This window comes from Spinacia oleracea, chromosome 4 (assembly GCF_020520425.1).
Source record: "Spinacia oleracea cultivar Varoflay chromosome 4, BTI_SOV_V1, whole genome shotgun sequence".
Classification (NCBI taxonomy): Eukaryota; Viridiplantae; Streptophyta; class Magnoliopsida; order Caryophyllales; family Amaranthaceae; genus Spinacia; species Spinacia oleracea.
The window spans coordinates 3,510,536-3,522,433 of NC_079490.1; the positions used below are offsets into that span (position 1 = coordinate 3,510,536).

The 11,898-nt window shown below is 33.2% G+C and overlaps 1 protein-coding gene across 1 annotated transcript; it reads right to left on the bottom strand.

The window, feature by feature from the left end:
* Positions 1-8,193: 8,193 nt before the first annotated feature.
* On the bottom strand, positions 8,194-10,328 carry LOC110783269 (uncharacterized). Its single transcript, XM_021987579.2, has one exon. The coding sequence runs from the start codon at positions 10,169-10,171 to the stop codon at positions 8,333-8,335; it is 1,839 nt and encodes a 612-aa protein (XP_021843271.2). The 5' UTR covers positions 10,172-10,328; the 3' UTR covers positions 8,194-8,332.
* Positions 10,329-11,898: the final 1,570 nt, after the last annotated feature.

Below are 11,898 nucleotides of genomic sequence, written 5' to 3' on the forward strand. Positions count from 1 at the left end.
GGTCGGGTATTGCAAGGGTCATTTTTAGCGGGTCGATAATGGGCGGGTCAAAAGCGGGTCGTGGGTCAATAGCGGGTCATTAGTGGGCGGGTCAATAAACGAGGAATGAAAAATGAAAAACAAAAGAGCCATGTGCAAGTACAAGTAAATACGAAGCTATACACGTAATTTTTTGTATCATTACTATTTTAATTTTCAAAATAATTGTAGTATTAGTTTGACCCTATAATGACCCTGTCCAATAAAGGCCCTGTCCAATAAGAGCCCTGCCCAATAAAAGCCCTATTAACTTGACCCTAACCCTATATCCATTGGACTACCCTGTCCAATAACCAGGTCTACCTGTTAGTAATATGAGCTTTTAAGCTGCTACAGGATTACTTGAGTAAGAGGCCCAAAAACAATTATATAAAAATAGGCCCAAAACTAGTTTTCAATTTATCAAAGAATGAGGCCCATTACGAATCATCATAAAAGGCCCAAAATCAAAACAATTGCAAGGAAATACGCGTTGAGAATTTGGTTTAACCGTTTTTTTTTTTTTTTTACAACTCAAATGGACATGATAGGGTTAGCTACAAATAAAATGTGTACGGCACAATGTATTCTAGACTTCTAGTCGTTTAGCTACAGACTACTCCATCTATCCCTCATTGTTTATTCCATTGGACCTTTCACCAATGGCGGATATTGAACAACTTATAAATAGTCAGGGTCGGACCTGGGGGGTAGGCGAGGAGTGCGTCTGCCCAGGGCCCAAGGTTGATAGAGGGCTCAAATTTTGAAATGTCCAAAGTAGTTATGTACTCCTTCCGTCCCGGAATATTCAAAACGGTTTGACCGGCACAAAGTTTAATGCATTGTAATTGAATTATTATTTAATTAGATGATAGTTGATAGTGGTGTAGTTATTAATATAGATAGTGGGATGTATGTCAAACTTTTAAAGGGGTAGGAGGTTAAAGGGTGCATCAGTGCACAAGACCACTTTTAAATGTTTTTATTAGGGAGTAAGGATGTAGGTAGGTTCTTGAGTAAGTGAGAAATTGATAAAATATTATTAAAGTTTCCATTTGTAGAAACGTTGCAAGTAATCTGGACGGTCTTATAAGAAAAGCGTGTCGAGAATTCCGGGACGGAGGAATATTTTATTAGCAACAAAACTTACATGTATTATATTGTGCCCTAGCTAGTGGTGTCTAACGGTCTATTTAATTATTTATCCTTGGTTCGATGCTTGTTGTTGATTATTTTAGTAGTTTGCCATATTTTTGTGAACAACTTTTGTGTAAGACCGCCTTACCGGAAAAACCACTTTGATTGCTTAACACCGCTTTGATTGCTTAACACCGCTTTGATTGCTTAACTAATTGGTTTTATTGCTTAACTAATTGTTTCTATTGCTTAACTAATTAATTAGTTTCATTGTTTAACTAATTGTTTTCAGTGCTTAACTAATTGATTCTAATTATATGACATCAAGGTGGTCTTTTGTGTAAGACCGCTTTATATAAAAGTTTGTATATTTTTGTACTTCGTAAAAATTATTATATCCTTTCTTTTAGTTTACGCAATATTTTTGACTGAAAATAAAATAATTTCTTATTTATATAATGGGCCCTAGATTTTGGTAAAATTGTGATAAAAAAGTATGTACAAGTATATAAAATTAAGGTTATGAGATCCGTGAGTAAGTAAAGCAAAGCGTAGTCGAATTAGGAATTATATAAAATTAAGGGTTATGAGGTCCGTGAGTAAGTAAACCAAAGCGTAGTCGACTTAGGAAATAGGTAACTCCTATAATAATAGAAGGTGATCGATCAACAATATAATATAATTTATTTTTTTGGCGTACCACACAGTTCATCTTTGGGGACGAGTTTTGAGTGGATAGATTCCAGTCCCCTCTCAATTATCGTTGCGGGAAATCGAACACATGATCTTCCCTGCCACCAAGTTCAGCCTTAATCACCAGTGAACCAACAGATAAATGGCGCTTACAGAACTAGAACGCGCTGGATACGCTTTCATCTCCTTTCCTGCAATCGTACTCATTCTCATAACCATCAAACATCTATATTCCTTCTTCCTACGTCTAAAACACGACAACACCGATCATCAAAATCGTCGTCCGAACCTCGATACGGCCGCCTCGGATCCCGTGCCGATCGTCACTATTAATCAACCTCGAGGTCGTCTAGAACTAGATGATTTGGAGAGAATAGTTGTTATAGATATAGAGAAAATTCAAGAAATTACTCGAAATTGCGATGATTGTGTTATATGTTTGGATAATTTTGATCATATCGAAGATGATAACAACAAATGTGTTGTTCAAGTTAAAGTATTGGAGCAATGTGGGCATAGGTTTCATACCATTTGTATACAAGAATGGCTAACCAAGCACCAAACTTGCCCTCTTTGTCGCACCACAACACGATAAACCTTAACTTTTTTTTATTTTTTGTTAGCACCCGATTCACCTTTATGGCTAATCCGAATTTGGGGCGAGTTCTGGCCTTCTGGGTGGATAGGTTCAATTCTCTTCCTAATTGTTGTTATGGGGGATTGAACACGGGCCTTCTCTACCATGTTCAGCCTCAATCACCACTAAACCCTAATTTTTATTGTGCATTATGTATTTATCTTATCTTATTCCACGTCATATATACGAAATATTAGATACTTTGTTTACAATTATTAATTTGTAGTACGATTTGATTTTAATTCTGTAATGTGCGGAGTATTATTTTCACTTTAGTTTTTTGAGATCAGATTTCACATTATTGTTTTATTTGATTTGAATTTGTACTTCCATATCTATTTATATATGTTAATTTAACCCCTTAATTGGTAGTTACGTCCCGTTCGGTATCGTTTTTTGTTTACAGTTTTCTGTTTTTTACAAAACTAAAAACCTAAAAATGAAAAACACAAAGTATTTTCCAATTTTTTGTTGTCAGTTTTCAAAATCAACATAACTACTATTATGACTATTTTTTTATTGTATGATTCAATCTAGATCATATGCCTTTAAAACAAAAAAATGAAAAACTGGAAACATGTCTGTTTTTTATGCTCGTCTTCCCCGCTTGGCTAATTGTACCATACATCACACTGATACACATAATACGATATAACTGGTTGTACATGAAAAGTTGTTCTTGGTGGATCATGGTCCGACTTAATTATTATTTTTATTTATAAAACCCTAATTTCCTTATGCATTATGTATTTATCTTATCTTATTCCACGTCATACATACGAAATATTAGATACTTTGTTTACAATTGTTAATTTGGTGTACGATTTGATTGAATTATGCAACGTGCGGAGTATTATTTTCACTCTACTCTGTAATTTGAGATAAGATTTCTTCGGTTGTTTTACATTATTGTTTTATTTGATTTTGTACTTCTATTTATTTATATTAATTTAACCCCTTAAATGGTGCCTTAGCTATTTTTTATGGTCATCTTCCCCGCTTGGCTAATTGTATTTGTACCATACATACACTACAAGAAATTATACCATTAACGACGGGAAATCTGTCGCTAAAGGTCAATAATCGTTGATTAATAACGAGATTTTCTGTCGCGAACCCGTCATAAAAAGGGCCGTCAATAATTAAAAATTTTGTCGTTAACCCGACGTAAAAAACATTTGCGACGGTTGTTTTCGTATTTGTTTGGTTGTTAGCCCGTAGCAAAAGACTTTTGCGACGAAATTTTTAACCCGACGTTATTAGGTTGTCATTACAGATCGATATAAATTGTTACTACCTCCATTTCAAAAAGATCTTTACAGTTACTATTTGCACAGACTCCAATGCAATATTTAACTACTAATATATCCAATTTCGTATGTGAAAAAATTATAAAAATTTGATATTCTGAAAATACATCCCGAGACCAATCTAACAAGATCTTACATGTAACGTTTTGATGTATATAATGGTGAGAATTTACGGTCAAAGTTTTTATACTTCGAACACGTTTTCCAATGCGTAAAGAACTTTCTAAAACGGAGGTAGTATAATGATACACTGATACACATAATACGATACAATACAACTGGTTGTACATGAAAAATTATTCTTTGGTCGATCAGGGATTCAGGGCCCGACCTAATTATTATTTTTATTTATAAAACCCTAGATACACACATAAAATTTACTATGTACGGAGTATTGTGTAATTTAATTTGGTTTAGTACACTTGTACAAGTATATTCAATGCCATGTGTCTATTTGGATCGTCTCGAAAGGCCAAACTAATAGTAATCCACTTTCTTAATTTGATTTGTTAAACTTACGGAGTATAATAAATTGCCCACTTTCATACTCCCTCCGTCCCGGAATACTCAATCCGGTTTGACCGGCACAGAGTTTAAGGGACTTGAATTGACTTATTTAATTTAATAGGTAGTAGTTGATAGTGGGGTATTATTTTAATGTAGTTAGTGGGAAATGGGTAAAGGGGTGGGGTTGGGGGAGAGTAGGGGTTGAATTTTTAATTATTTTTTGTATGGAGTAGGGGGTAGGTGGGTTAATATGGGTGGAGTGAGAAATAATATAATATTGTTAGAATGTTTCCATTTTTAGAAACAGGTCAAGTATTAAGGGACGGCCCGATAAGGAAAACAGGTCAAGTATTCCGGGACAGAGGGAGTATTTGACATTATAAAAAAAAAATACGAAATACCTAGCTAGTACATTTATATGGATAAAAAAACACGTGTTTGTTTTGATGGATATCCATGTAAGATCATACACCTCATGTGTAACCTACTTGTATAATTGTATTGCCTCTGTAGCAATTTGCACCAAATAAATAATATATATAGATTATAGATTATTATATACTCTGTATTTTACAATTTTAAACCTTTATGATCCTCAAATCTTAGAAAATATATACGACATAATCTTTTAAATATTCTAATTGCAAATTTAGAATCCGAAAATTGTTTCAAGTATATGTGATTAATTATCTTTCTGTTATATTTTCTTTAATCTCCAAGATAATAAAGATATGCTTTTTTAGTTACGTTGCATTAAGCTAGCTAATACTAAAAGCTCATAAATCAAATCATATCACTCTAAGAAGGTGATTTACGACAAAAATAACATTAACCACACTCGTAATTTCCATAATTTGTTTTGATTCGAATGAGGAATAATTCCAAAGACAAAAAGTAAAAAAAAAAAAAAAAAAGAAAAAAAAAAAAGAAAAAAAAAAGAAAAAGAAAAGAACAATACAACCTTGCCCACACCCCTAGTATATTAAGCAGTAGTGGTTTTTAGTTATGACCTAGGTGGGTCCACCCCGGTTGAAAAATTTCGTATTGTATTTTTAATTCCAACTAGCTCCCTAAAATTTGAATATAATATTCTAAATCTTATACTGTTCTGCTTAATTCTTCTACGGACCCCTAGTTTATATCCTCCTCTAAGCAGTGGTGGTTCTTAGTGATGACCTAGGTGGGTACACCCCCGGTCGAAAAAATACGTATTGTATTTTTAGTTCCAACTAGCTCCCTAAAATTTGAATATAATAAATATTCTAAATCCTATAGTGTACTGCTTAATTCTTCTACGGACCCCTCTCATAAAATTGTTCAAGATCCACTATTATCTCTAAGATTTTAGCTAAGTCTAGTTGAGGAAAGTCTAAAATTTCAAGATGTTTGACTTGAACGACGCCTTTATAATTTCCATATAAGTTGCAAAAAATAATCATTCCCAATTTATAACGTAAGAGTGGACTTTAGATATTGTAACAAAGTTTTCACACTCACATAAAACTGAAAATAAAAATAAAAAATAAAAAATTTAGTGCAAAAGCCTTTAATTTAGTCATAGTTATCTTAACCCAATACAATTCAACTATTCAAGTTGATAGTCAATCAATTAGTCTCACTCTAATTTCATCTCTTTAGAAGTTAACGAGTTCATACATTATATTCTACGGAGTAAATCTTATCACTTAATTGGAAGTTATCTACGTATCTCACTTTTTTATCCTTTAACTCACTTTTTTATCCTTTAAAATTAAAAATAAGAAATTCATTTAAATTTTAATCAATTTATTCCTTGGACAGCTTACCCCGTAATTTTTTAATTTTTTTTTCCCATTCTCGAAATTCGAATTTTTATAGATTCTTAAAAAAACAAAAACTTTCGTCAATCAATATGCCGTACATGTATAGTTATAACACTATTTCCAATAGTGTCTAACGAATAACGGCCAAACAGACTTTTCCGTGTTATTTATAAATTTATTTTCCCACCCCCCGAGCCCGGATCATCTATATAGTTTGTACGGTTAGTACTCCACAACATGGCCAAAATAGGTTACAACTTAATTATAAGTTACAAGTCACCAAACGCAAAAGAAACTATAAAGATTAAAGTAAATACGGAGTAATAATTAATCGATTCTGGATTATTTTGCCAGTATATATGACTTACAATATATTATTGTGGTAAAAATTCAAGTAAGATTTTTAAAAATTACTTCATATACATTATATTCTACGGAGTAAATCTTATCACCTAATTGGAAGTTATCTATCTCACTTTTTTTATCCTTTAAAATTAAAAATAAGATTTTCATTTAAATTTAAACCAATTTGTTCCTTGGACCGCTTACCCCGTAATTTTTTTAAAATATTTTTTCCATTCTCAAAATTCGAATTTTTAAAGATTCTTAAAAAATAAAAAACTTTCGTCAATCAATATTGTCGTACATACATAGTTATAACACTAATTCCAATTGTGTCTAACGAATAACGGCCAAACAGACTTTTCCGTGTTATTTATAAATTTATTTTCCCACCCCCCGAGGCCGGATCATCTATATGGTTTGTACCGTTAGTACTCCACAACACAGCCAAAATAGGTTACAACTTAATTATAAGTTACAAGTCACCAAACGCAAAAGAAACTATAAAGATTAAAGTAAGTAATAATTAATCCATTCTGGATTATTTTGCCAGTATATATGACTTACAATATATTATTGTGGTAAAAATTCAAGTAAGATTTTTAAAAATTACTTCAATCTTTTTACAATAAAAAAGGGTTTCCGAGTGATTAAAACCATACTTTAATTTCCCCGTTTCCAAATAAAAATACAAGCTCACGCCGGATCAAATAGCAATATTTTTATTTTTATTTTTAGGGAAAGCTTGCACGAACATTTTATTAAACGAGACCGAAACGACTAAATTGTATTATCACTTATCAGTATTTAACCAATTTTTAGAAGACAAGCATAATTAATTAAGATTAACTAGAACTACAACTGAAAATACAAAGGGCTTTTTATATAAAATATAAAAAATAAAAAAAAATAAAAAACATTTACAACTTCGTCTTCTACTACTTTAATTCACATTGTTGTAAAACAAAAACAAAAAAAAATTATTGTTTTAAAAATTAATTACTTCAATCTTTTTACAATAAAAAAAAAGGTTTCCGAGTGATTAAAACCATACTTTAATTTTCCGGTTTCCAAATAAAAATACAAGCTCACGCCGGATCGAAGAGCAATATTTTTATTTTTATTTTTAGGGAAAGCTTGCACGAACGTTTTATTAAATGAGATCGGAAAGACTAATTTGTATTATCACTTATCAGTATTTAACCAAATTTTGATATCAAAGTAGAAGACAAGCATAATTAATTAAGATTAACTAGAACTACAACTGAAAATACAAAGGGCTTTTTATATATATAAAAAAGAAAAAACATTTACAACTTCGTCTTCTACTACTTAAATTCACATTGTTGTAAAACAAAAACAAAAAAAAAATTATTGTGGTAAAAATTCAAGTAAGACTTTTAAAAATTACTTCACTCTTTTTACAATAAAGAAAAGGTTTCCGAGTGATTAAAACCATACTTTAATTTTCCGATTTCCAAATAAAAATACAAGCTCACGTCGGATCGAATAGACATATTTTTATTTTTAATTTTACGAAAAGCTTGCCCAAACATTTTATTAAATGAGATCGGAACGACTAATTTGTATTATCACTTATCAGAAATTAACCAAATTTTGAGATCAAAGTAGAAGACAAGCATAATTAATTAAGATTAACTAGAACTACAACTGAAAATATACAAAGGGCTTTTTATATTTATATATAAAAAAAAAAAAACATTTACAACTTCGTCTTCTACTACTTTAATTCACATTGTTGTAAAACAAAAACAAAAAACAAAACAAAAAAAAAGATAGAAATTGTAACTGAAACTAAAATTACAAACTACTTACTAATCACGAAAAAAAGCCCTAAAATTATCGATTAATTAAATTAAATCGATTTAATTGGACTCCACAACACCATCAACATCTTCCTCCACATCAGGTTCTTCATTAAGGTCAATGATAGGACGTGATTTTGAGGTGGTCTGAACCGGCGGCGAAGATGACACTGGCGGCGGCGACAACGGCGGCGAAGATGACAACGGCGGCGACGACGACTGCACATAATGACACCTCATATGCCCTCCTAAAGCTTGCCCTGACTGAAAACTCTCGTTACAAATGTTGCACTTGTGAACTGAGTATGCCACGTCACCTCTGATCTCACCCGGACCCACTTGGGTTAACCCGGATCCATGCTCAAGTACTTGACTTCTTGGTACTTGAGTTAAGGTTAGGGTTGGGGTTGGGGTTGGGGTTAGGGTTAGGGCATGGTTAAGTGTAGTTGAGCTTGAGCTAGGGTTAAAGTTAACATGAGTTGACTTAGGTTGACTTTTTTTTAGGTTAGCTTTTTCTTTGTTGTGGCTAGACCTATGACCACCTAAAGCTTGATGAGTTGAGAAACCTTTACCACAAGTGATACAAATCCACTTCAAAACCTCCCCGTCCGGCCCCACCACCACTTCCCGCACCACCGTCTCCGCTTCCTCATCTTGATTATTATTCTCACCACCACCACCACTGCCGCCACTACCACCAGCTTCTTCTTTCTCTTTCTTGTGATGTTTAGCTTGGTTCGGTTGTTCATGACATTTAACCGCCTTCCTCTTCTTCTTATTCGTCGAACACGAAGCTACATTCTCCTTTCGAGGCGAACAATGAAAGGTTGTTGGATGATTGAACTTCATAGGAGGGTAATCAGGGACTGTAATGTTCAACTCGTACTGTAAAAAGTACAACTCATCTTCGTCGTATTCCCCTTTCTTCTTCTCTACTCTTGCCCTTATAACCGCCCGAATTCCGTCTCCGTCTTCGGGTTCGGGTTCGGGTTGGGGTTGATCGGGTTCGATAGACGGACCATTCGATAAATACATCAGATTATCAGTAGCAGCAACTTCATCGTCGTTGTGACTGGAATTATCCGAAGACGACGATGACCCGGTACCCGTACCCGTATCCGTTGATGAAGGATCCTTAACCATTCCTCGCTTCCCGAATCCCTTCCATCTCAAAAGCTGAATCCGATTCACCTCCTCCTCACCCGACCCATCATCACCACCCGACCCGCTTCCATTGTCGATCTCACAATCGTTGTTGCTGGGCGGGATCGGGCTGACCCGAACCCGATTAGAAGGCGGTTCCATCCCCCGATAATCGCGGTCAGGGTGGGACCTCATATGACCAAAGAGGGCTTTTTGTGATTTCAAACCCTTGTTACAACCCGGATAATTACACTGGAAAATCCCATCTTGATCTTGATCCCGGGCCCCCGAACTTGACCCGAATCCACCAGCGGCAGCCTTCTTAGCGGCGGCGGAATAACCACCACCACCCGCCGCCTTCAACGGCCTGTCGTCCCTCTCGGCAGCGTGAATCCTCAAGTGACCTCCTAGGGCTTTTCCGTTCTGAAACTTTTTATTGCAGTATTTACAATCGTACTTCTTCGCGTTAACAACAACAACTTCTTCAGCTTCGGGCTTAGCTTCGGGCTCAGCTTCGGGTTTAGCTTCGGGTGGTTCGAGCTGAGTCGGAACTCGGAACTCCCCTTCTTCCAAATCATCATCATCATCATCATCTTCAACCACATAATTAACAAGTTGCGGTTGTTTCTGCGGTGGTTGTTGCGGTGGTGGTGGTGGAGTAATAGTAGTAGTAACAGCTGATGATGATGAAGACGGTGATCTTAATTTCACTATCAATTTTTTTACAGACTTCTGATTTTGATCTTTATCCGCCATTAAAGAAGGATTAAGATGAATCGAGTTGAATTCGAAACAATTAAACTATTCAATTAAATTTGGGATTTGAGATTTGGAATTTGAGAGTGAGCTTAAGTTGAGCTAGGGCTTTTTAACACGAGAGAAAGCAAAGAGAGGGGGAGAGAGGCAGGTTAGAATATAAAGCTAGGGAAAGAGAAAAGATAATTAAAGACTTTTCGGATTTTTCTACTTTTTATTTATTTATATTTGAAGATGCAAACAAATTTGAAATGGTTTAGGAGTGAGAAAGAATAAGAAAAAGAGTGGGAGTAGGATTTGAGAGTTTTCACTAGAAATAAAATATTTATTTATAATTTTGAAATAAATAATTTAAGTAAATATTTTTTTGTGAGAGGAATTTAAATAATTTAATATTAAAATAATAAGGTTTTTTTTAGGGGTGAGAAAGAATAAGAAAAAGAGTGGGAGTAGGATTTGAGAGTTTTCACTAGAGATAAAATATTTATTGTATTTTGAATAATAATTTAAGTAAATAATTTTTTGTGAGAGGAATTTAAATAATTTAATATTAAAATATTAAGGTTTTTTAGGGGTGAGAAAGAATAAGAAAACGAAAAAGAGTAGGAGTAGGACTTCGGAGTTTGCACTAGAATAAAATAATATTATAATTTGAATAATTATTTAAATAAGTTTTTTTTTGGAGGGGATTTAATAATTTAAGAAAAATAATAATAAGGAAAAATTGATATTATCGGTCCCAACTATGGCCGATTTACTTTAAAAGGTCCCAACTTTTGATTATGTCAGGGTGGTCCCAACTATAGAGAGTGTTTTCCAAAAATGGTCCCTTAGTTAAAATTAAGTGCTAAATAACTTAATTAACACTCATATCTCTCGTGCAATAATCATATTTTTTAATTAAATGAAGTAAATGGAACAGTATCATATGCTTAAATCAACTTAATTAATAGTTTAATAAACCAAAGGACCATTCTTGGAAAACACACCTTAAAGTTGAGACCACTCTAGAATAATCAAAAGTTGGGACCTTTAAAAGTTAAACGGCCATAGTTGGAACTGTCAATATCAATTTTTCCTAATAATAATAAGGGTCAAACTAATTAAGGTTTATGATTGGGTAATCGGATATGGAAGTTAGGAAGTACCTTAAAATTTTCCTTTTTTGTCCTTATCAATTTATTTGAATTTTTATTTTTCTTTAAATTTTCATTTTATTGTTGACTCATGACGTCTATATTACCAAATTGTAATTTGTAAAGAAGATATCTTTCTTTTAGGGATTGATTCATTACTTATGAATAAAGGGTTCGATTAGATTTGGTGAAGTTTTCTTTCATTTAATTTCTTGAATGCGATAACTATATATAAAGCGTTTATAAATTTGAAATTTTGATTAACTAGCTAGATACTTCTTTTGATAAGCAAACTGTTGAGATCTGGACGACAATTTAAAAATCGTGGTATGTCTTTGTAAAATTTTTATACGAAGTGTGTATATATGGTTGCGTGGAAGTTTATTCATTACGAATAGATTTGATGGAGTGGGATATTATTATAAGTTACTATCCGAAGTAAGTAATGTCACTTAATTACTTAATTATGTATCAATTAAGTGTTTTAATACGGTAATTGAATTGAAGATGCCAAAATTTATTTTTTTATTTTTTTATTTTTTTATCTCAAGCTTTACTCGATTTCTCCTTATCAACAATGGTAAAAAGAAT